Below are 26,260 nucleotides of genomic sequence, written 5' to 3'. Positions count from 1 at the left end.
TGGGTCCCGTAGACTTGCGTGCCGTTAGCCTGGTGCGTGGCGGCATCTTTTCTAAGGGGGAAAATGTTATTAGTAAGATTCTTAGCATGATGCATGTATAATTATAGAATCAACCTTAGTCGATTCAACCTTCTATACGTTGCACTCTTCCTATCTGGTCTTTAAGATAGACTCTTCAGAATACTTAGGTAAGAAGAGAAAAGAATTTTAGGTAAGACTTTTTGAAAATCCTTTTGAAGATGCCTCATAATATCTGCAAAGAAGGGCTACGCTCCGATACCAGCTGTGACAGAACCTCCCAAGTAATTAGGCCCACCTACAGTTGTCCTTGTCCCACGGACATCAGACACCCTGTAGATGTTCCTAAGTCACTTGACAAGTTCGGTATCCTTCCTTACCTTACCAGGAACGTTTCACCCGTCTTGCAGACATTACAGAACATCGGAGATAAAGAAATGCGGAAGCGAATTACGTAAACTTACATTTATTTCGAAAGCAAGCTTGAGTTATTTTATTACAGACCAGACTAAAAGTGAGTGCAGAGTAGTAATATTATACAAACCAGGGGAGGCACGAACTCCTCCCGAGAAGTTTAATAAACAAAAGATCCTAAGTGGAGGACCGAGTCCTCCCGCACTTCAGTCTTGTTTTTCTTCTTTTGGAATCACCTTGGCACAGAAGCAGCAAAAGTCTGATACTTCCTCACCTAAAAACAACGAAGGGATAAACCCTGAGTATGGAATTACTCAGCAAGTCTTACCCGACTAAAGAAAAGACTCTCAAGGGTATGCTGGTTATAAGGGAGTCAAGGTAAGGCTTTTCAATCATCAATGACTCTGTTTTTGCAGAAATGCTTACTAAAGTGGATCCTTAAAAATCCAATTTTATTTGTCAAGTTAAGTAAAATTACTTGCACTAGAGTTCTTTCTACCCTAGTTCAATCACTGGTCCTACACTAGCCAATTTCTTAACAAAAGCCCATCGTCTTTAGTGGAATGCTATGTGTAGGGCAGTGACCAAGTCTTCATAACCGCGAAGGTACGGCGATCCGAATCGATTATACTCAGTTGAGGATCTCCAATCACACGACATATGTAGCACTTAACCCTTGCATATGTCAACCCGCCACCGGGGTTCTTAAGACCGGATCAGGTTCACGCAAACCGAGAGCACAGATACACCACCGTCCAGCCTCTTGCCACGGAGGGTACACGCTACTCTCGCCACCGCTCCACGCCCATTTCGTGTTATCTTATTCCGGCCTTAGTCTGCCCGAGGCAAGGCTTACCCATGACGAGGCATGTGACCAGTTAAAGGGTCCTCGATCATCAAGCCTACATCGACAAGGTCCTTAATCGACTCAGACGGAGACACTACACCGAGACTCTCTTCTCGTGCAAGTCACCCGCCCGGTCTCAACTTAATTATTTCAAACCCAAAGTTTGGTACCTGGCAGAGGTACATCTTTTCCGATGTTGAATCCATCAAGGCCTTTGATAGATCCATCATCAAGTTTTATTTTCGAAAAACATCCCACCCACTTTTGCCACATCATATTTTGTAAAAACAAAACCTTTTGTTTTTCTAAAGCCAAGCTAAGCATCAAAAAGCTTTTATAAAACAGGTGATTAAGGAAGGTAATCAAATTCAAGGAAGGTAATGCAGGAATGGTTTTATCAAGCAACTCCTATCACCTAATGCAGCAATCAAGTGAGAAAGATTTTAAAATAGCAAGGAAGGTGGCAAATGCACCGGGGCTTGCCTTCGTTTACAGGTGATTCGGGTTCGGATCCACAGATATCGAAGTAGAAACTATTCCCGGCCTGGGATTCCGAAGGTGGTGGTGTCCTGTCTTCGGGGACTTCTACCTCTTCTTCACGTTCTAATCATAACCATACATAAGTATAAGAATGGATGCCATGGGATGCTCATGAGGATGCAAAGATAGCATAAACTTATTATTTATGTCTTGAATACAACTTTCCTTCACGGAGTTCCGGGAACTTAGGGTTTCCGGAGTCGGTAAAGGAGTTCATAGGGCAGGGGGGTGGTTTTGGGTTTGGTGATCAAACAAGGTCCAAATCAATTCAAACTTTACCCAAGGTCTCTAAATAGTGTATAACACTCATATAAAAATTTTGGGCATTTTTGGAATTACCATTTGTTTTCTAAAAATCCATAACCAACTTTTTTAACCACTTTAATTACCCTAAAATTTCTTACTTCCACTAAAAATCACAAAACTATTTTTACTAAATTCTATGGAAAATAACAAGTCTAGGAAAATTGGTTTCACAATTTTAGCATTTTTCTACATTTTTCTACATATTTCTAAAGCTCTGCTGAAAAAGAAAAAGAAAAAGGTTTCAACAGTAATGGGCTAGATTCAGCCCAGGCGGCCCAGATCCACGCGGAATCGCGCGCGCGTCCGCGCCCGCGGGGCGAGTTTGCGCAGAGGCCCTCGGCGTTTTGGCTAACTGGAGATGGGTTCGGTTACTGTTTTTCTGAGTCACTGACGATTTGCACAGAGATCCCTCAAGTTCTAATTCTTCACAGTGCTACGCCCCGATGTCGCACGGCGGAGGTCCGATCACCGACGAGGTTAGGCCGGCCGGATTACGCAAGGATTGGCGCTCTCGAGCGGCAGACACCAAATCAGACCCCCTCCGAGCATTTCCCCTAAGTTAATTGCACGATTGGTGACCCATTCCGCTCTGCCCACGAGGACAGCGAAGGTTATGGACACATGCTCGTGTTCCCGGCGATGGGTGGCGGTCTGGTCAAATTAAAGGGGTCGGGGAGCATCGCAGATGTATGAGAATGCTCAAACAAGGGAGCAGAGGACGGGAACTGACCGGAGTTGGGCTGGTGACGGTGAGCTCGGTTTCACGGTGGCGGAAATCGGATTTGGGGGAAACTCCGAATTCGAGCACACGAGTGGATGATTGTGGCCGATTAGCGGTGGTTAGCTAGTTGACTACCTCACGGAGCTGGACACGGGCTCAATTTATAGGGAGGATGGGCGGTGGCCGTGAATTTCGAGCAAGACGCGCGGCGGTCGGAGGTGGAGAAGAACACTGGCGCAGTGAATACGTGTTCAACGTCGTGGCAGCTATTCCGGTGAGCAACGGGGAGCTAAAGTGAATCGTGGCGGTGCAGTGGCGAGGCTTGGACACGCGGCGCAAGGCCGAGGGGTGGTGATCATCGGAGTAATTATCCAGTTCTGCCGCGGTGAATGCTTGTACGGTGGCCGGAATACTTTACTGGCCGGAGTTATCCACGGCGATGATCTCCAAGTGCTATCCAGTTGATTTGGTCACGAGTCACGGCGGTGATGGCACGAATCTTTGCACAGGGAGGTCGCCGGCGGTGAAGTTTGCTGCGCTGGCGATCTGATCCATGGGACACTGTACCATGGAGAGCACCCATCAGATGAACTGACAGAGCGACTTGGAGCACGATTTTCTCTCAATTTTCAATGGTAACATACTCCATGCTCTGCAGCAAAATTGTAGAGCTATAGATCAGCTACAGGTTTGTCACAGCAGCCATGGGAAGATTCTTGCTGGATCATAGTTGAATTTATGCTCAAAGTCGTAGTGATTGCACTGTCTGTCTGAAAATTCAGACCTTAGTAACCTGACAGTCCAACTTTAGACTTAATTATCACTAAATTCTTCTTAACAACTGATCTCACATCCTTAAGCAAAGTTGTTCTCCTATGATTGGTCTTCAACTTTGATGTGGTGACCTAGGGCAAAAACCCTATGCTTTGAAAGTTACAAGGGCTCAAAGTTGTGCTCACAACACTGATTTCAGACTTAGGCTATATAGAGGTCAAGTGGTACTTTTTGCAAATAAACCCAAAACTTAGGGTTTGGCTTTCAAGTCCACATATTTGTGAACCAATTGACTTCAAATACTTATTTGGCTTGTTTTTTTGAACTTTAGCCCAAGAGTGGACTAATTTTGCACATAAGCCCCTAGGGTTTGGTTTTAGGGTTTTCCAGGGTTCCCATTAGGGTTTCTGGTATCCCAGGGGTATAAATGTGATTCAAATTTATTCTTAGGGTCATTTTATGACTTTTACCCTAAAGTCTTTGGGTTTTCTTAACTTGGGTTAAGTTTTACCCCTTTAACCACTATTTAGGGTTAAGTCCATTAAATTAACCAGGGTTTCATTTGCAAAAACATTAAAACAATACAACTTGTTTGAAATTTTTACCTAGTGAATGCACTCTAGGTGTGTCAAACATATGCAAATGCTAATGTTCATGATGTCATGCTCGAGTTTTAGTTACAGTAACACCAGGGGTGTTACACGAAAGGCCCAAGGGCCCAATAAATCGTGAGGTCATTCTTTCATGGGCCTGGGGAGAAGCAACCAGCAAAGCAGATCGACATGAGGCCGGATTGGAGCAAACCCGGACGGCCCACAACGTCGAGCGAGTAACCACAACAGAGATCCGACTTTCCCGCGCTGGAGCCCCCATGCAACGGAGCCATGCAAGGATAAGTCGGCGAGGGTTACGCAGGGATAAACTCAAGAGGTTCACTATCTTTTAGCTACTTGTTGTTATCATACCCACATGTATTGCCCCACGGTCGAGTATATAAGGCTTAGGGGGCACCCCTTCAGAACGATCGACCCTATTACTTAGTCACCCACGTCAACTCTCTGTATTCCCAGTCCAGAGAGCTCTCTTGTAATCACATTCGCCAAGCATACTCACCAGGACGTAGGGTATTACGCATCTCTAAGCGGCACGAACCATTTTGCTGCAGTTGTCGACACCGTCCTACTCCTAAAAACACCTCAAGGGGCAACCCCGGGTGTGCAGTCGGACCCAAAACACCGACAATACTTGCTTTGGTTTGTGTTGGCATCAATCACCAAAAAGGGGGAGATTGAAAGGGAATTAGGCTTACACCTATTTCCTAATTGATTTTGGTGGTTGAATTGACCAACACAAATAATTGGACTAACTAGTTTTCTCTAGATTATATGTTCTACAGGTGCCAAAGGTTCATCTACAACTATACTAAATCGACTGTCCGGAATACCATAGATTATTCCAGACAGGAGAAGCTTTTTGGAAAAACAGGCCAAGCGCGGACCGTCCGGGCCCTTGCGGCGGACCGTCCGCCACACCAGGATGACCCTCGGACAGAACCAATGCAAAAATACAAGTCTACACTACGGACCGTCCGGAGGAAAAGCAAGGACCGTCCGAGACCTCGCGCGGACCGTCCGGCCTCAGGCGCGGACCGTCCAGCCTCAGGCGCGGACCGTCCGGTAGGTAAGGAACCGAAAAACCCGAAGGTGACGGGTTCGGAAAAATGAATTATAGCGTCCTCGCGGACCGTCCGGGGTGCACGACCGGACCGTCCACGACTGGCTTTATCTGACATCTGACGACGCATTAAATGCAATACAGCTGTTGATATAGCCGTTACTGCTGACCGTTGCATTTTCAGCCGTTGATCTACAGGGGCGGACCGTCCGGACCAGGCGGGCGGACCGTCCGCGCTCGGCAGAATGGAGCAACGGCTAGGAAGTGGTTGGTGGCTATAAATACAACCCCAACCACCTCCATTCATAGAAACCAAGCATTCCAACCTTCAACATTCAATACAAGAGCTAGCAATCCATTCCAAGACACATTCAAAGCCTCCATCTCTCCAAGTTTCACAATTGAGAAAAGAGATCATTAGTGATTAGTGACTTGAGAGAGAAAGTGATTCGTGTGTTATTTGTCGCTCTTGTCGCTTGGCTTTTGCAATCGTGTTTTTTCTTTCAATCTTTCTTGCGATCAACTCAATTGTAACCAAGACAAGAGACACCAATTGTGTGGTGGTCCTTGCGGGGAAGTTTGTTCCCGTTTGATTGAGAAGAAGAAGCTCACTCGGTCCAAGGGACCATTTGAGAGAGGGAAAGGGTTGAAAGAGACCCGGTCTTTGTGACCACCTCAACGGGGAGTAGGTTTGCAAGAACCAAACCTCGGTAAAACAAATCCTTGTGTCACACTCCTTATTTTCTTGAGATTTGTTTTGTACCCTCTCTTGCGGACTCGATTATATTACTAACGCTAACCTGGCTTGTAGTTGTGTTTATATTTGTAAATTTCAGTTTCGCCCTATTCACCCCCCCCCCCTCTAGGCGACTATCAATTTTCCACCCCCTTTTTGTATACTATCTGAAAATGCAACCCCATCATTTTAGCCATAGCCTTTTTCTGAAGTTCGGAGTGTAACTGTTGTTCTCCCAGAGAACTAAGGGACTGGTGGTCAGTCCTGATGATGAAAGGAGCTCTCTAAAGATAGGGTCTCCATTTGTCCACAGCCAAAATCAAAGCCAAGAACTCCTTCTCATATATAGACAAGTGCTTGTTCTTTTCACCTAAAGCTTTGCTTAGAAAAGCAATAGGTCTCCCTTCTTGCATCAAAACAGCCTCCATTCCTATATCACAAGCATCAGTCTCCACAATAAAAGGAATATCAGATCTGGGCAGAGCCAACACTGGAGTAGTAGTCATTGCTTGTTTCAGAGCCTCAAATGCCTATTGTGCTTCTTCTCCCCAACTGAACTTGTTTTGCTTTTGCAATAACTTGGTCAAAGGTTTGGCTAAGACTCCATAGCCTTTCACAAACTTTCTGTAATAACCAGTGAGACCTAGAAATCTCCTTAGTTATGTAATATTTCGAGGTATAGGCCAAGCTTGTATAGCTGCAGTTTTGGAAAGGTCAGTAGCTACCCCTTCTCTGGATATTACATGACCAAGGTACTGCAGCTCTGGTTGGACAAAGGAACACTTCTTCTTCAAGAAAAACTGATGTTCCTTGAGTTCAGTAAACACCAACCTCAAATGACCCAAGTGTTCTGCCAGACAGGAGCTATACACTAATATATCATCTAGAAAAACCATGACAAACTTCCTGAGGAAAGGTTGTAGTATAGCATTCATTGCACATTGGAAGGTAGCAGGTGCATTAGTGAGACCAAAGGGCAATACCGTGAACTGATAATGTCCCTGATGTGTCTTAAAGGCTGTCATATACTCATCCTCCTCCTTCATTCTTATTTGAAGGTAACCCGCTGTCATATCCAGACTAGTAAAATACTGAGTCCATGCTAACTCATCCAGTATTTCATCTACTAGGGGCATAGGAAATCTGTTCTTGATGGTCATGTCATTGAGTTTTCTGTAGTCCACATAAAAACTCCAACTTCCATCTTTTTTTGAACCAACAAGACTGGAGATGCAAAGGGACTCATGCTAGGCACAATTAGACCAGAAGTTAATAGTTCAGAGACCTGCTTCTCTATCTCTGTTTTGTGCAATGGTGAGTACCTGTAGGACCTTGAGTTCACAGGTATATGTCCTGGTACCAAAGAAATATGATGATCATAATCTCTGGAAGGAGGCAAACCAGTAGGGACAACAAAAATATCCTCAAACTCCACCAGCAACCTTTGTAACTGCTCAGGGACTACTGCTTCTTTCTTATCCACCACTTGCTCCAGCATAACCAAAGCCCAAACCTCATTGCCTTTCAACCATTTATTCACTTGTAGACTGGAAATTTGTGGAACCTCCTTCTGCTGACCCGCATCTCCTCTTAGCTGAACAGTCACTCCCTTGTCCACAAATGTGAGCACATTCTCCAGCCAATCACATTGCATAGGACTATGCTTTTTCAGCCAATCAAAACCCAAAATCAGGTCATACACATCCAACTCCAATACCCTCAGAGTATTAGTATAGGTATGACCCCCAGACCACCACTCTAGATCAACCACCTTCTTGTCACTCCTCATCTTTTCTCCATTAGCCACCTTCACCTCCACTGCTGCACACTTTTGCATAGGCAAGCCCATTTTATCCACTAAGTTTAGACTGACAAAACTCAGAGAACTGCCAGAGTCTATCAGAACGACCAACATTTGGTTATGCATAAAACCTTGCACTCTCATACATCCATCACTTTCCATTCCACTGATAGCATTTAGAGACAGTTTATACAATTCTTCAACCTCCTTGTCTTCGGACTCCAGATGCTCCAACACAGGATCAGTCCACACCATGCCCAGACATGCAACTGAGGCACCACCCTCTTGGGACACTTCCCTTGGTGACCTAGCTCAAACTTTTCACCACAAGTGAAACAAAGTCCATTAGCTCTTCTAAACTCCCTGAGTTGCCTCTCCTTTGTTAGATCACCCAGAATAAATCCTCCCTTATTGTCAGTCTTCAGATTACTGCCCACAACCTTATTAGCAGTAATACTCCTCTGCATCTTCAACCTATTCTTCTCTAATATTTCCTGCTGCATGTGAGCTAAAATAATTGCTCTATCCATAGACTGTGGCAGATGACACATTACACCCCCTTGTAATTATCTCTTTAGTCCCTTCACAAACTGATTGACAAAAATATCTCATCCATCCTTGGGTTGTGAACAGCAGTGGCATACCTTGCTTCTTCAAACTCTTGAGCGTACTCTTCAACTCCATTCTTCTGATACAGGTTCAAAAGATGTATCATGGCCTTGGGATATTCTTCCACTCCAAATTTGGCCCTAACAACTCTGCCAAACTACATCCAGTTTCCCAGTCCCTGCCTCATCTTGTACACTTGAAGCCACCTCGCTGCATTCCCCTCCATGTGCATGGATGCTGATATTGCCCACAAAGCATCAGGAACCTGATAAATGGTGAAGTAGTCTTGGCACTTGGCTAACGATATTCCAGGTTCCTTCCCTTGAAATCTAGGAAACGAATATTTGGGCAGAGATGGATGTCCTCGCCCTCCCATCACCTGATCTTCTTCTTCTCTTACTCTCTCCTGTTGTGGTTCTCTTCTTCTTCGGTTTGGATCACCTTGATCAGCACCCTCCCTTGATGATCCAGCACCATCGCCCTCCAAGTCCTTCGCCATCATCTCCAAACGCAACTGCGCCACCACTTTGCCCATCTTCTCCATTTGCCTTGCCAATATAGTACGCTTTTCTTCTGCCTTCCTTGCCACCGTAGCTGAGAGCTTGGCTTGTCCTTCCAGCCGATGTTGTCCAGCTTCCACCGTATCCAACTTCTCCGCCACTTGATCCATCATCTTCATCATCTGTTCCCACTTCTCCTCTCCCTTCTGCTCCACAGTCGCCATAGCCTCCAGCACGAGACGCGTCTAGACAGACGGTTTCACCACCGGCGCCGTCTTGACAGCTCCGGAGTCGACCGCCCTCTGATACCAAATTGTCACGACTCGTGGCCTAGGGTTCGCCAAACCCTAGACGTGAGTTGCGACAGTAGGAACCGACAGCTTCCATGGTAAGCTTCGGTGGCGAGGAAGAAGAAGTAGACATGTTTGTGGCTAATCATTTCTTATACAATTCGTAATCTCTGACTGTTTATTAGTACAAGTATTTATAGGCCATTAGATGGGCCAGATTACAATCAAAGAAAAGCCACACAATGGCCCAGATTAACCCTAATGCTTCTAGAACCACATAGATCTCCAGATCTACTACTACACCGAACTCACCTCTGCTTCGGTCGTTACACACAGCAAGTCGTTCCGCCCCCACGGTAGAGTCCCCCCTGGCATCGATGGCGTGGCTTACCAGCACTGACCTGAGGTCTTCTCTCTCTCCCACGCAATCTCCGTTCCGACGAACTCGCGAGGTCTTTCTAAGGTTGTGGTCGCGAGGAGCAGAAAGGAGTAGAAAGAGAAGAATTCGGGTCGTGGTTTCCTAAATAGGCGTGGAGTAGGACCAGGCGCAGCAACGGATCGCGTGACATCGGTGCTACTCCGCCATGCACGAAGCTCGTTAGGAGGAAGAGAGCTAACTCCCAGGGCCCACCCGCCAGCGGCAGGGAGACACGAGCATGGCGCGACTGTGACCGACCCGTTGGCCCTTCTTGACCGTGCCGTGCGCGCGCGAATGGCCAGTCATGATGGGCTGCATAGTGCGGCTGTTTGGGCCGAGCAGCATGTGGATAAATGGATCGAGCGGCACATGCGGCCCAGGCGCAGGTGTATCTTTTGTCCTTTTCTTTTATATTTTCTTTTCTATTTTCCAAATTTAAGATGTCAAATGAATTTTAATTGCTAGTTTGAACCTCATACTTTCAAATATCAAATACAATTATAATATGAATGATACTACCCATTTTTGCAATAATCTATACTACTATGAAGAAGGTAAGGGGGTAGGCTGCCTTCCTGGTTCTGCCTGTTCTGCCTCGTGTCAATCTTGGTCGTTCGTTTCACCTGATCGATCTACACGGTCAGTTTCACTGTCACCCCCACGCCCGCCTCCCCATCTCTGAAACGCGCCACGCCCGCCTAGCAATTCCCCTCCGCTCGCCTCCTAATTCCCCTCATCCCGCCAACCCACCCTCCTTCGCTCGCCAGGCCGCCGTGAAAGTCGCGTTTCCCCCATCGTGCGTCTCCCACCCACGTGTGTCGTCCCCTCGCAACCACCCCTCTCGCGATCCGCCGGCACCATCGCTCGCCATCCGCCCGCCGCGAAGCAACCGCAAATGTGCATGCCCCACCCACGCTCCCCTGCATCGCTCGCAAACGCGACCGCCCCCCAGACCAATCCAACCTTCTTCCTCAGTGAAATCGTAATAATCCCTGTCCATGAGGAAGCCACGCCAGCGACGGAGCCCTATCTGGTGGTCGCGTCCTCACCAGCATCAAGGGCCGAGTGGGAGGGACGGTGGTAGAGGGCTGAAGGAGCTCCAGTCGAGCCAAGATGGAGATGGAGATGGAGATGGCGGTGGTGGTGGTGACGATTTCGAGCACGGACGCGGCTGTGGTCTGCCGACCTCTGGGCAGCCGCGCGCTCCCGTGAGATTTTTTGCTCATTTCTATACTACTTATTAAGAAGGTAAGAGTAGTCTGCCTCCCTTACGTTCTGCCGTTCTGCCGTCCCTCAATCTCCACCGTCCATCCACATCCATGTTTTTCGTGCGTCGTCCATCAGCCGTCCGTCGCCTCCCGTCCGCCCCTTCCCCGTCCGCGCGAGCAACCTAGCTCCCTCTGCCCCCTCCCGTTCGCAGTTCTCCTCCGCGCGCTGGCAACCGCTCCCTCCCTTCGCCTCCACCTCCACCGTCGGGCGCACCCTCCCCCTCGCTCTGGACCTCCCCAAGGCGTTGGAGTCCTTCGTCCCCATGCCTCGCCGGACCTGCCATCACCGCCTCCCCATTGGGCCATGAAACCCTAGCGCCCCCGCCGCGCAGGCGTCTGGTGCTCGCCATCTCCTCGCACCCGCTCCCCACGCTCGCGGCCTTCCTGGCCTCCTGCCACGACGAGCTCCTCCGCGCCATGGGCGAGTCCAACCTCGAGGTTGCTCCATGTACCAGCGCCCAGATCCCACGCTTGGCGAGATGAACTTGCTGGGGACGGGGTCTGAGCCTCGGCCTCGACCTCGACCCGGATCTCCCCCATCCTCTCCCCCAACTCTGGTGAGGAGGACTCTCGCCCATGGTTGCCGGCTCCCCGTACAAGGCAGTTGGTATTCCTCTCGCGTTCTCTGTGAAGCTAACAAGGTGGGCGGCGATAGGCACTTCTTCGGTGTAGGCAAGGCTGGATCCAGGGGCGGTGCTCGAGGACGAAGGGTATGTGCAGGAGGTGTCACTGCTGTGAAGTCCGTACCGAAGCGCAGAGCTAGCGTTGGCCATCGTCGTCGCCTTGTGCTACAGGTTCATTCACAACCGCATAAGAAGCCTCGCTTCATGGAAAGGTAGCTCCAGTTCTTCTTGTCTGCTCAACCTTGTTATATCTGTGATTGCCTTGCAAAGAGGAGGCACAATGGTAACGACTTAGCAGATTAGTCGATTGGTTAGGGATAGTTAGCTCCAGATTCAATTTGTTTTTGACCATGAAATCTCAGATATCCTTGTGGACGCTATTTGTATTGCATAGTTTTAATTCGCCGAGGAAGGACGAGGAGGGGGAGGAGGTGGTGCGAAGGGAGAAGGAGGAGAAGGCGGTCACCGTCGCTTCTGATGAGAAGCCAGAAGTACGCCATGCTAAAGCAGCAGCTCGCCGTGGCCGCCCAATTTGAGGTAAAGGCTGAAATGAAATTTTGCAATATCAGCATTCGCCGAAATCTGGTCTCTTCGTTGACCTGTACCTTGGGATTGGTCTTGCAGGATTACAAGGAAGCAGCGAAGTTGAGGGACTCGCTGAGGTCCTTCGAGGAGAAGGAGCCCATGTTGTGCCTCGCAGGTTGATGAAGAAGGCCATTGAGGAGGAGAGGTTTGAGGTATTGTACTCATGCCTTGTCGTTGTTCCAAGCAATTCAATTACTTTTATATAATTTCTTTAGCATGGTTGGATGATGAATGACTGATGGATTATTCCAACCTCCAACCATTCTTATTGATGGTAGCTAACTGAGACAGACTTTGGGAAGACTATGTGTGTAGCAAGTCTTTATGATGATGACTGACTTGATCATATGTTGATTGAACTACCAACATTGAATGCATGCTTCCTTTTCACCAATTGTTGGCACTAAAAATTCAGAGGAAGTCTTACGGACACAAGGCATTTTAATATTTTTTAAGCGAGGCATGTGCTTTTACCTTCTCATATCTGCTGCATTCTCATTCTCATGGCCAGAATGGCATTTCCACTATTCCAGCCTCATGGTTGGGACTTTGAACTTCCAATTGTACCGCTTGCCATGTAGTGCAGTTTTGCTTTGCAGTCACATCATATCAGACATGTTTTTCTGTTTAGGTTGCTACTATACTAATTGTGGACTGATACATATTTGAAAGGGGATGCTGGAACTTTTTCCCATTGTCTGAAAACACTCTCACCATGTTTATTTTTCATGCATTCATCCTTCCAGGATGCTGCTAAATACAGAGATGAATTAAAGATTTTGGCTCCACACTCCCTCCTCAAATGTTCTAGCGATGCAACTACTTTGGTAAGTTTTTTTCAGCACCTCCCTTTCAGTTTGGAAAGTACTTTGGAAGCACATTTGTTTTCCATGGCAAAGTATTGAGTGAAGTATTGTCGTTTTCCATGTGAATGTATGAAGTGTTGAAAAGTCCCCAACTTACTATCTGAGGATGAATCTGCTAAGAAACAGGTCTGAGTTTTTTCCCTGAGAATGTGGAAATGGTCTAATAGTACGAGGAAGTAGTTGTGTTGTGGCTCACAAAGAAAAGAAGTGATTAATGGGGTCAAAGTTATCACTGAATTATGTTCAATCTTATCTGGTCAAAACTGCACACCTTTGACATGTTTTATCTCTTCACATGTTGTGCTTGTAGTTGTAGCAAATGAGCACGTGAATGGGTCTGGTGGCTTTTCAATAAATTAGACCATGTGATATTTTGAGACTGGAACTTGCATATTAGTGACAGAAAACTTCTAGAGGTATTGAAGAAAAAGATCATTCACCTATAAATATTTGTGGTGCTTTGTCACACGTGAATTTGAGATACCGAAGAAGTTTTGCTATCAAAGCAAAGCTGAAACAGCAGCCTAGGAATCCTAGGTTACCCGTTAATGCGTGTGACTGAGAAATGACCAAACAGACTTTGCTTTTTCACAGTCATGTCAGCCTTATTATGTTTAGTTAACTTAGGTCAACTATTACTTTATATCTTTTGGTGCAACGTTATTTTCTGATATAGTTGTAATGAAAATTTTAGGGGATAAGAGTTCAAGTCAGGAGCGTCTATATTGAAAGCCGGAGCCAACCATTGAAAGGGCAATTCTTTTTTGCTTATAGAATTAGAATTACGAATAGTTCTCAGCGCCCTGTTCAGCTTCTCAAAAGGCACTGGATTGTTACAGATGGAAATGGAAGGACAGAAAACATTTGGTTAGTGTTTATTGTAACAAACTCTAATTTCATTATCGTAAAGGATGTGCTAATATGATTGACATCATTGTTGTGTTAGGGGAGTTGGAGTAGTGGGAGAACAACCTGTCATATTCCCGAAGACTGGTTTTGAGTACTCTTCTGCATGCCCATTGAGCACTCCAAATGGGAGAATGGTAACTCGATGGATGTTCTTTTCTGCAAAAAGTTTCATCAACAGTTTCCTGTTTTGTTTAGTATGTTAAATAGGAGTAAGTAATTTGAACCCATTTTGAATTGTAGGAAGGTGACTTTGAGATGAAGCACATCGACAAGGCTGGATCATCAACATTCAATGTTGCATTTGCGCCATTCTCTCTGTCAATTCTTGGTGACGATAATGATGTTCTGCTATGAACTACACCGAGGGCTTGCTTGGGAGCAAATGGATTGAAGGGAATTAAGGGGGGTTACAATCCCTTACTATTCAATTTTGAATAGTAAGGGATTTTAGCTCACAACCCCCTTCTGCAAACAAGCCCTGAGATTTAAACTAGACACACAAACACAAATATTTATTGTAAGTAATGTAATTGAGCGCAAGGTTCAGGTGGAACTACTATGGTTGACTTATGGCTGGAGCCAAGTGCCCTGGTGCAAGGTCAAGTAGTGTTTTGGTTTAGGGTTGTCATTGGTTGTTCATGCTTAACATATGTGTTTTTTTGTCCTATGATGTTATTACGGTCAGAACTATCATGATGTAGGAATATAACCTGAAGTTTGTAGCACAGAGTGAGCTGACATTGGGTACCTTTTCCTGGAGGATCTCGTTGGTAGCTTTCAACATGTCTTCCTTCACATACAGAGATACTTTTAGGACATATTCGGTTGCAAGGGATTAATTACACCGAGATTGAGTGGATCTCTCCACTGTCCATCGCCACTCAATTCTCTTGGGTGGCAGGGGAAATGTTGGATTGGCCTAGGTTAAAGTCTAGGCAATGCTTACACGAAGTCACGAACACATGTTTCTCTATGGGTGGGGTTCTTAAGTACAGGGTTTTGACATGCCTTGCTTTTTAGAGCTTGGATCTCTTGAACCATTTATCTGCATCTGTTAGGCAGGGTACGGTTTTAGCGATGTCTGAAATCAATTTTTTTCTTTTTAAAGATACAGTTTTTTGGTGATTTACCTTTGCAAAGCGGATGTTGTACATCCATATCTCCAAGTACCTCTCTAGGGGCATTCAGTTCGTCAACATTCATGTGCTCGTTCGCCCTGTTCCCGTAGATGTACCTACCCAAACCAATGCTTCCTTTTTTTGTCAGCATTATGTTTCTGGAATGAATCCTTTTTGTCTTGTTCATACTTTATTCATACAGTTCATTTTTCTTGTTCAGTAGTCCGCACATTGGTCTAAAATTCCAGTTTCAGTAAAGCTGCATTGTCTCATTTATTTGATCTCTACATCAATACTTCACTGATTTACATATCGCCATGATATAACTTGAATTTTAAACATCTTAACAGGTATATGCATGTGCATAATGTTGGAATACTTGTTGAACTGAAATTGAAAACTGAATACTTGTAGCAGCTGTTCTGTACATTGGATGGGAGCATGTTTCTAATAGACAGCTAATTATTTGGCTTCAGTTGAGTATTACGATTATTTGAAATACTGGATGGGAATGGATGTTTCTAACAGTCCGTTAACCCTCCTCTTCAGTTCAAGATTGTGATGATTTGTAGTACTAAATTGGAGGCTTCGATCCCCTGCAATTTATGTGGTACAAGTAAGGGTTTTGTTTGAGAAGGCGAATGAGATTCTAATGGAGGAAATAAATGTTCAGGTTTGGTATTTTGATCACTTTGACTTAATATTACCAGCAATTCCATTCTATGACCATTTGAGATATCATCTTGTTTGGATAAAATACATAACAAAATGAAATGTACTTTATGAATTAGTATCGAATGACGATGTCAGGTCCAGCATATATATGAACTATACATTAAAAAGGATGTTATTAAACTCATATTATGTTTGCATGATACTAGGAATGTAGTACAGAACATGGATTGCGCCCAAATCGGATCCGCTGAACATGGATTGCGCCCAAATCGGATCCGCGCCTATAAAATATCAAGCAGGCACGCCACAACAACCCAAGATCATTCCTGGCGCTCTCCATACATCTACTGCTGCCAGGTACATCTAGCTGTTTGTGCAGATATTTACTTCGATCAGTGCTATATTCAGAGCGATTCACCTTCCTGTCCTTGCTCTCGGGCGTGTAAATCTTCAGGAGAAGCGCGTCAGGGCAGTACTAGCTCACGCTTTCCGGTTTCAGCCACCTCAAAAAATCAAGCTCGACGCAATACGCTTGACTGACCAATGCAGACGATCGATCGTTCGTGCCGTCGCTGTCTACTCGTTACCCCTGCTTGTTTCTTTGTTACCAGAGGGATCCAGGAGACTGTTCTTTTATGTTGCATTTGCATGTATATACAGTGTGTTCCCGTTGCTAAGTTTTTTTATTATTGGTATACTCAGATCAGCGCGGATAAAATATCACAGACTTAAATTACATCCTATAGACTTATATTCAGAGCAGCAGATGCTTTTTCCTAATTTTTAGTGGAAGTGTTTTTTATATGTTGTGGTTGTGCATTAGGTTCAGGTGCTTGTGGTCGATCTGTGTGATCCTGTGCTTGAACTGTAGAGGGTTAATCAATTTAGTGGAAGTGGATATTGAATATGTTTAGTCGATCTGGAAGTAATAGTTTTTTTGTAGGATGTTCTGGACCTGCACAAACACTATCCCACTTGTTGTAAGTCCCACGACTACTCTTAGTCCACTTGCTATAGTCCATTCTGTTGGCAGTATGAAAATGTTTCGGTATCCAGGAACCTTGAAAATGTGCAGCATAAGGAAACGAGAGTAGTAGACAGTAGAAACCTTACTCACCCTACAACCCAGAATGCATATCCATCAATGTGGTAGGTCTAGACAGTTGAATCATTGTTCTGAAATACAATTTCCAAAAAGTTCTTGTATGTGGAGTTAATGACAGATGTTCTGATCACTAGCGGTCCATCAATTGGCATTGTAGGGAAGTCGAGTGTGTAGACATCTTTCTTGTCGTACAGATCTGCCAACCTCAGAGGAGTGTCGGGTGGGGAATAAGAGATACCACTCAGTGTAGTCTGTTTCTTCCCATTGATGATAACAGGTGGTTCATTCCTCATCTTGTAAACTTGGCTCACATTGATAGATCCATAGTGAAATGATCCTTGAGGATTCGGACGAGCAGCACCAGTGCTCACGTTCATCCTGTGAGACAAGAAGGTGCTATGTGAGGCCAAGGCATAGAGACATACATGATTTAGGGTGCACATGAAAATTTGGTTAGACATTGCTACATGTCTGTACTCCATGTTGCCTGCAAATACTCCATGTACTCCATGTGCTTGTGGTCGATCTGTGTGATCCTGTGCTTGAACTGTAGAGGGTTAATCAATTTAGTGGAAGTGTATATTGAATATGTTTTCATTAAGTACAGTGTTGTGTGGATGTTTTATTAGATTAATTCTATCAAGTACAGTGCTGTGTGGAGCAAGTTAATTTTTTTAACATGCCTCAACATAGATGGCGTCCCTTTACTACTGAAGCAAAAAAAATATTGCAAGGCTAAACACTTGGGTTAATTGCTATGTTTGGGTAATCATTTTTTGTTTAAGTTTCATTTAGTCTATATGTTTGATTTTTTCCCCTTGCCTACAGACCAGCCTAGGTATTCATCACTGGTGAAAAAAAGAATATCAGTGTTGATGGTAAAAAAGTTATGGATGCTTAAAAGTCTTGCTCATTTCTTGGCAGGTCGAATTCTTTGGAGGTGGTTTTTTGACAACAGAAGTGATAGTAAAAAATATGATTTTCCCCCTGGCCTACAGACCAGCCTAGGTATTCATCACTGGTATCCACTCCTTGCAGTATGCTTTAATTTTATTCTTGCTACTGCTATAATTGATCTTTCTTAATTTATTTTTCTTTTTGCTTTTTCTACAAATTAGGAAGGCACCTGAGAAAAAGGGGTGGTACATGTTTGGACATACTAGGAAGTCTCAGATCTTTTTAGCTATTGATAGAAAAAAGTTATTCCATGTTTTGCTCTTCAAAGTACTTGAACCTCAATTCCCTTGTCATGCTTCAACTCTGGCTTACAATTTCTGCAGATACTAATGGTTTGGATAGTTGTTTTGCATTGGCTTCATACTTAGCAAAAAAACAAATTGTTGATAGGTCTTAGTATAACTAAGCTTGTAATGCAAGACCAGCTTCATTTTTTAGCTCAAAGGTACTCTAATTACTTATTTGAACTTTCTCAAGTTCACAATTCGAAAATTGGAAATTGTAGGTTGTTTCCTGTATTTTCCCTTTCTAGGTCTTAGTATAACTAAGCTTTTATAATGCCTCAGCAATGGGAAACACTCCAAACCCATACGAGCAAGCCATGTCCAATAGGGAGAACCCTCACACGATTTGATGATGACAACCTCATACTATGCTTTGGATTTGGCGACAGTCAGTTCTTAACCTGCCTACATTTAGTTTTTTACATAAAGAAAAAAATGCATATACTTAATAATATATATCGTATTCATTTTATCGTGATAACCAATCGTGTGATGGCTTTGAGCAAGCACTAGCTCGGTAGAGGGAACTTGTACAACAACTTAATTTGGCACTTGTCATCACTTGTGACTTCACATATGACCATTGTAAGATTCATTGTTATGAATAACGCCTAACACGTCCGACTTCATTTGCATCAATTATCGAGACTGCTACTGGATTGTTGACAGTAGTGGTGGCCAGTATCATGTCCTGCTTATAGTAGCAGACGTATTGGTTCTTCACTTTCTGTTATATCATTGTAATCTCTGTTGTATCAGCATAATGTCTACTCATATTCATTTTACATCATCATTGTTTTTTTCTAACTAACCATTAGTTGTTGTTTCAGTTCTGTAGGTTTAAGGAAGTCATGGATGGACTGTTTTCCGCAGTTCTGGAAATACACTACTACGCTAGAGAGATGAGGATGATTGTTGACTCGCTATGGACAATGAATTTGAATGAAGTGTCGTCGAGACTTCAAGAGATGGCTATGTTTCTCTAAGATGCAACTGATCGTGGTCATATGGCTGCTAAGGACTTAATTCTCTCTGATTATGCAAAGAAAAACAATGTTAATACTTCTGCACTGACACAATCTGAAATGCGAGATGTCATCCTTATTGCTTAATTGCTCCACCATCACATTAGAGGCAACAAATTGGTGAAATTGAGAAACAGGTAAAGCATAAAGATGTTGCTCCACCAGCTCGGCCTCCCTACTTCCTCTACTGCTGTGGCTACTGCTACATCATCTATCGTGCCTGTTTTTCTAGGACTCTTAATGCCATCATGTCGGCATTCTGTTATCATCATCTCGGGGTGCCTTTGACGGAGATGTGGAGGTGCACTCGCTAACCACACGGTTCTACCATACTCCTAATACAGTGATGGCTATCATTTTCCGCATGGTTGGATAGAAAATGCATGGGTGCCACATCTGTTCCATCTTACCTATTTTTTGTTTTGAGAGATACTTTTGTCAGTTTGCTCACTCATGATTTAACCTTGTTTTGCAGTCAAGAGAGATTATGATCCATTATGATTCTAGGTTATTACCAATTTCAGAGATAAACTCAAACATATCATAGAAGCAGGTAAATTAGTTTTCGTTCAACGTCATCTGTAATTCTGCATACCATTGATACATTGTTCCTAATAATGATAGGTCCTACCTACTGTTAAAGTCAAAAGGGGAAGAAGAGATTGTACAATTAAGAAAGCGTCTTGCTGATTACTCTATGAAGGTAAAACATTTTTTACATGTAAAGGTCACTTTAATGTATTTTCCTTCTTGAGCTTCTGTTGACCCTAAACATCTCCTCATAGGAATCACAAATACTCGATGATAAATACAAGTTAAGGATTATTTTTGGGCTCCAAGCTGCAGCTACCCTCTCCATCCCCATTCTGATTCCAAGAAAAGCACTGGTGGCCACGAGGAGGAAGGGCATTGCCAACTGGCACGCTAAGAAGCTAGCTAAGCAGCACAGGGTGGACCTTGCCAAGGTTACTAGCACCGGGACATACGATCGAATTACACTGACAGCCGAAGTCTAAGCCCGCTCCTGGTGGTGTTCATGGGTATTACAGTCTTGTAGAAGATAAGTATGATATACAATGTGGCTCAAGATTTTAGGTTTTAGAATTAGTTTTCGAGCTGTCCATACCACTATTTTGTTGGCAAAATGAAGCCTTCAATGAAATAGATGGCTGCTCACTTCTATTGTTACCGCTCTCACAAATCCAATTTCTACTTGTGTGAATGATCAAGCGATGATGCTATCGCATATGGTGTGACATGAGCCTACAATTTCACTGTAGTTATGAAAATTGATCGGTCAATGATGAATCATACAAGCCTTTTTTATTTTAGCATGTTCTTTGATAAGGGACAGATTTGCATGAGTTGATGGTGCCTAGCAACAACGATAGCCTGTCATCGACTTGGAGAGCCATAGATCTCCCTCAACAACGTATGTGCCGTCGCAACGCACGGGCACCTACCTAGTTAGTATAGAAGAGTAGAAGACGGTTGTGAGAGTCCTTTCCCTTGGCTGCCTCTGTGTCTTGTCCATTCCATGGCTCCGGCCAGCAAAGAGCCGGATTCTTCCTATCCCCTACCAAACCCCACCACCACGAGCGGCTGCCGCGCGGGAGACCAGGACGCATGGTGACTGCCTCCTCCTTCACTGCCATCTTCTTCAGAAGTGCCTTCGTCGCCTGCTTCGCGGAGGTACCGTCCGCGCACCCGCGTTCTTTAGTTTCTTTTTTACAACCTCTCGCAAGCATCGCATGGCATCCATCCTTCTGAGAGGCAGAGGAGGAGCCACTGAAAAGCCACTGAAATTGGGACTACTCCCTCGCTCCCTACCTCAAGCATAGTGAGTAGTGACTGGGGCTTGCAGTAGCTTTGTTTTGATGAGCCATTGAGGCAAATTGAAGAGGGATTTGTTTGTCTTGCAAGTGGCATGATATTCGTATTTTATTTTTTTCAACTTAAGAACTATTAGTTCGGGGCTACTAGCTAGGCTAACGTTGCCATTTGCTTCTTCAAAGAAAGTTGGAGGATGTTTATTTGATCTCAAATAGAAGTGTCAACGATTTGGGCTTGGAGCCAGCTTTGATTTACCATTCCTTTGGACATAGCCAAAGTGCAGATCCAGCTGCAAAGGAAGGCACCATTAACGCCACCACCTGTGGCTGCAACAGCCACAACTGCTGCTGGTGGAGGGACACTAGCCACAATAACGTGCATCGCCAGAGAGGAAGGGGTTGCCACGCTCTAGAAGGGCATCATCCTTGGCCCCCACTGTCAGTTCCTCTATGATGGCCTCCACATCGGCCTGTATGATCCTGTCTGTACCCCTCCACATTCTTTCAGTTGTCTTCTCCTTCGATTCAATGTGACTTTCTCACAACAATAAATGGGAATTTCCCTTCTATAAACTTGCAGGTGAAGGCTTTCTTCGTCAGAGGTGCTGTTGTGGGTGATGTCAGTTTACTAAGCAAGATTCTTGCTGCGCTTGCCACAGGTTGGTACATTTTGCTCCCTCCACTTCAACTTCAATTAACTACACATCTTTCTGATTGCCGCACATAGCAAACTTGTATCTTATCTGCCAGACTGCCACACACAACTTACTATGTAGTTTCAATGCAACATAATAAGTCATGTGACCCATGACATATGTCTGTTCATATTTGCATGCTTAGCTAAACATGGCTGCATATGTTCATCTGAGTTTTATCGTGTCAAAATGTGGTTCGCTCTTTTTAACTGTGTATCTACAAACCAGGTTGATTCACATTTAGGCGTCAAGCTAGCTCTGTCAAAGTGTCAACGTTAAGAACCATATGCACCCTAAATGTGGATGCAGAATAAATCATGTGAACCTTACATCTATTTTCTTTTTTGGAACTATTGTTTAAACCATTCGTCTTGTTTACTGTTCATGTCCAAAACATGATACCTTTGGTTCATGTCTGGTTTGTCCTATGCCCAAGTTTTTTTTCCTGTTTTTAGTATTGTACTCCCTCTGTTCTTTTTTATTTGTCGCAGTTTAGTTCAAAAATGAACTAGCGGGCGAAAAATATTTGAGAACAGAGGTAGTAGTTCATAAATCTGGTCAGTTCACGTTAAGACCTTGTTTGGTTGCACATGGATCGAGGGGGATTAAATACCTTTTCTATTCAATTTTGACTAGAAAGAGATTTAATTCTCTCCAATCTCCTTCCATCCCTCCTAAATGAACAAGCCCTAAAGGTGACAGGCTCGACAAAGTGGAGAACCATACATTGTTTAATGATCTTTTTTGGTCTATTTTCAGGTGTGATAGCTATTGTTGTGGCAAATCCAACTGATCTCGTTAATGTTAGGTTGCAAGTTGATGGAAAGGCTAACACTGTCAAGAGGAGTTATTCTAGAGCCCTTAATGTATATGCTATAATAATCAGACATGTTACTTTAACCATCATGGGCAGTAAGTGTACAAGACTATTTCTTTTTTCGTTGTCCTTAAAATCTTTCATGTTTCCAAGAAGGTATTGGAGCTTTGTGGACTGGCCTTGGCCCAAATGTCGCACGCAATGTCATAATTAACGCTGCCGAGTTGGACAACTATGATTAGTTCAAACATGTACCTGTTGACTCTAATGTCTTTGTGGTGCGCATTATATTTCATTATCATTATTCATTCCTTTGTTCTGTTCATGTAGATGTTTCTAAAACTTCCTAGGTATACTGATAACGTTTTACCCATATTTTAGCTGGACTTGGTGCTCATTTTTTTACTATTTGCATTGGCTCTCCGATGGATGCAAATAAGCTTTGACTAAATATCTTACTAGCAGTTCACAAGGTTCAACAAAAAAACTAAAACAACACAATTGTTTTGTATTCTTTACTTCAATAGTCATCGAGTGATTCATCCTCCATATTTTGCACAAAAACTAAGGGAACACCTAGCCTACCTACCGTGGACAAATACCATATGAAGAATTGTCAGATAATTTCACACATGTATTTACATTTTTTTCCTAATGTGTACGTGCAAGTGTATACTATATATTAATCTACCATATATCTATACACTTAGACGTGACTAATTTTCGACTGAAATTAGCTGCAATCATAGAAAAATCGTCGAACATTGGTTTTTTAACTTTGGGGAAATCATGTATCTTAAGAACCCTTATTTACATTGCACATTTGAAGCCATCTATTAAAAAATCAAACAAATTATAAATTAGGATGGATGGAATATTTGTTTACATTTTCCCTAGAGGGGGTGAACATTCTGAAGCATTAACGAACTACAGCCTAGGGAGAATTTTAGGTATTGGTACATTTGGAAAAGTGAAGATTGCAGAGCATAACCTTACATGACATAGGGTTGCTATAAAGATCATCAACTGCTACCAAATGAGAAATATGGAAATGGAAGATAAAAATATGGTTTCGGGTGAAGGAAGTTGTTAATATTAACAAATTGTTATCAACATTTGGTTTGTACTTGCCACTCAAACTTTTATCTCTACTACTATGAAGAAGGTAAGGGGTAGGCTGCCTATCATGGTTCTGCCTACCCCTTGTTCTGCCTCCTGCGCCTCCACGCTAGGCAACCAAGAATGTTCTTAAATGAGCAAGTTTTCATGCAATCAAGAATCAGAAGTCTGTGTTGGTTTACATCTTTTCTGAAAGTGATTTACTGTTTTATACTTGAGTAACTTTGTCCTATGATATGAGATATCCAAATTCATCTAATAATTAGTTATTTTGAGATGAGTTGGTCCTACAAGGGTCCGTAACTCTATTGTATGCTCTTGCACCCACATATATCTAATAAGTGAGTCTGAGCAGTGACATAGTCCATTGGTACCATGGGCTGTATGGATATAGGTCACTGCATTGCTGATAGTGAGGAGCAGAAAGTTCATGTTATTGCTGGTGTGATGACCCTTACCACTCCAATTTTAGTCCACCCCTATTGACCACATAGTTCAAATGAGTATTATGGGTGTGATTACATGAGTCATATCTGCAACATGGCTCATTTTTTAATGTTTGCTGGTGGGAGGCTCATCTCTTCTATGTCTACAAGAATATTTTGCCAGTGATGACATGTGTTTAGAGGATGGGATCCTTGCAATTGTCAAACAAGGCAAGTGAGATGTACATGTAGCGTTCGGATTGTCGGTGTTCAGTGTTTATCATCTTTGCTTATCGTGGCTTCTTTTTCTATTAGCAGATGAGAGACCCCTTGAATTGCTTGCTAAAGCATATGCTATCAACTCTTTTGACATAGATCCTCAGAACCCCTCTGTAAGCCCTTGTCTTCACCTGCTCAAGTGAACAATTTTTCTTATTTATATATAATGTTAATATTGTTATGGATTTGTGTAGGATGTTGTTTTCACGTTAGAATGGGAATCAGTCGGTGTCCTACCTTGTGGCGAGAAGAAAGATAATTTTTACTACCGAGGGACTTCAGAATTTTAGGCTCATTCATACATTCACTACAATGCCTTCGAACTCATGAACATTTATCTCTGGCTCTATTGTGGTGGGTTACATAAATAGAGTTTTTGCATGTTCTTCGTTTTATATGGTGACATACTTGTTACTATGTGACATTGTTTGATGAAACCCTTGCGGCATTGTATTATTTATTTTGTTCTATATAGTCTTAACATTTTATCAAATAAGAATTTATGTGACGTCACAACACATTGTACTATCATATATAGAAGTTGACATTGTATTGATGGTTGCAATGTAGTGGCCCCGTTGCAACGCACGGGCATCCACCTAGTTATTACTTATTTATCGTTATAATTATTATTTATTCTCCCTTCTTTAACTCTCTTGCTTCCATATTATTTAGTGCTCTAATTTGAATTCAAAGCTAGACTTGTTTTAATTATAATTTTGTGTTTGATGCACAAACAAAAAGAAGTCCAGTATGATGCATAAGTTTATGTGTTTTTATTTGGTATTTATTTGAAAGAAAATGTGTATCATGCATAAATCACCTCCTCAAAAGAGCTCCTTTATTAATTTCAATGACAAATGTCATGAGTACTCTATAATAGGGTTTACACGCTGGACTTCTCGGTCACGCCACTGAGCGGGTGGTACACTGACCCTACCTTCCTCCAGCTCAAACTCGACGTCGTCTTCCTCCGCGGGTGGTAGGCTGTCGGTACGCTCGATTTCCAGGACCTCCATGCCACCTCGCAGTCACCGCCAAGTACCCAAGCTCGACGCGCAGGTACGAGAACGAAACACCAGCCAATGGGATCTCGCTGGCGAGCTCCATGTAGCAGAAGGACGAGAGCAGCACCGATGAGCAGAAGGACGAGTGTAGCGCCGCTAGGTCCCCTTGCTTGATTGGTGCAGATGTGCAACCAATTACTTTTGTCCCTGACCCACTTTCTGCTTCTGAATAGGTGTCATTTTACTCTTATTGACGTCTGCCTGTTTCTGTTCATATTGTGAAGCTACTCTTAAGACTTGCATTTATCTAAACATCCCTAAATCCCCCAAAGTTTTAAATTTTCATTTGTTTTATCCTTTTTTCTTCCATTACAGAATATAAGATTAGTGAAAGCTAAGTCCAAGTTCAAGAGAGAAGTACAAGCGGAGTGAACTTCTTCACTTAATTGCTCTCCACAAGATGAGTATTAAACTTAGAGCAATTATGCAAGTGAAGTGAAGAGAGAATCGCATAAGAATAAAGACAAGTGACACAACGATTTTTATCTCGTGGTTTGGTCAAGTAGAATACTTGCCTACTCCACGTCGTGGCGTCCCAACGGACAAGGGTTGCACTCAAACACTTTCAAGTGATCCAAAGATCAACTTGAATACCATGGTTCTCTTTATCTCAACAATATCCTGTTGTGAGGAATCTCCACACTTTGGAGTCTCTCACGCCTTACACAAATGATCTCAAGTAAACACAAGAGTAAGGGGGAATAGCAACACACACAAGAGCGAGAGTTGCAACAGCAACACACGCGCAAGATAAGAAACGAGCACACGAAACAGCACAGCGGAATTACAGCTCAGAAAAGTGCTCAAATCTCTAACACGATGAACCAAATGTGTGTATGCGAAGTCTCGACGTCTTAGGATGTTCAATGGGTGCTTGATGTACTGCTCCATATGCCTAGTGATCCCTTTTATAGCCCCAAGGCAGCTAGGAGCCGTTGTAGCTCCATTTGGAAGGCCATAGTT

At 43.6% G+C, this 26,260-nt stretch overlaps 1 protein-coding gene and 1 pseudogene across 3 annotated transcripts; both read left to right on the top strand.

Annotated features, from left to right (window-relative positions):
- Positions 1-11,964: 11,964 nt before the first annotated feature.
- Positions 11,965-15,695, top strand: LOC103651808 (protein ApaG-like; annotated as a pseudogene).
- A 4,839-nt stretch (positions 15,696-20,534) lies between these two features.
- LOC103649787 (uncharacterized) lies at positions 20,535-24,711 on the top strand. 3 transcript variants are annotated; one of them, XM_008675499.2, is made up of 6 exons: positions 20,573-20,755; positions 21,476-21,554; positions 22,350-22,502; positions 24,099-24,182; positions 24,270-24,343; positions 24,425-24,711. In XM_008675499.2, exons 1-6 carry the CDS (start codon positions 20,690-20,692, stop codon positions 24,518-24,520), a joined length of 552 nt encoding a protein of 183 aa, XP_008673721.1. In that variant the 5' UTR covers positions 20,573-20,689; the 3' UTR covers positions 24,521-24,711. The 3 variants fall into 3 exon arrangements, 1 of the variants encoding a protein (XP_008673721.1); XR_004857085.1 differs by lacking the exons at positions 24,099-24,182; positions 24,270-24,343; positions 24,425-24,711 and adding an exon at positions 21,169-21,367 and having other exon boundaries at positions 20,535-20,755; positions 22,350-22,889; XR_563703.3 differs by lacking the exons at positions 24,099-24,182; positions 24,270-24,343; positions 24,425-24,711 and adding an exon at positions 21,169-21,377 and having other exon boundaries at positions 20,535-20,755; positions 22,350-22,889.
- The last annotated feature ends 1,549 nt before the right edge of the window (positions 24,712-26,260 follow it).

Source organism: Zea mays, chromosome 3 (assembly GCF_902167145.1).
Source record: "Zea mays cultivar B73 chromosome 3, Zm-B73-REFERENCE-NAM-5.0, whole genome shotgun sequence".
Taxonomy (NCBI): Eukaryota; Viridiplantae; Streptophyta; class Magnoliopsida; order Poales; family Poaceae; genus Zea; species Zea mays.
The sequence above is the reverse complement of the archived record's forward strand: the minus strand, read 5'-3'. Positions and strand labels throughout refer to the sequence as shown.

Coding starts and splice junctions, on each gene's coding strand:
- LOC103649787 (XM_008675499.2), top strand. CDS start 20,690: ATGGTGACTGCCTCCTCCTTCACTGCCATCTTCTTCAGAAGTGCCTTC. Junction 21,555..22,349: donor TCTTGCTGCGCTTGCCACAG/GTTGGTACATTT, acceptor GTCTATTTTCAG/GTGTGATAGCTATTGTTGTG. Junction 24,344..24,424: donor TAGATCCTCAGAACCCCTCT/GTAAGCCCTTGT, acceptor GGATTTGTGTAG/GATGTTGTTTTCACGTTAGA.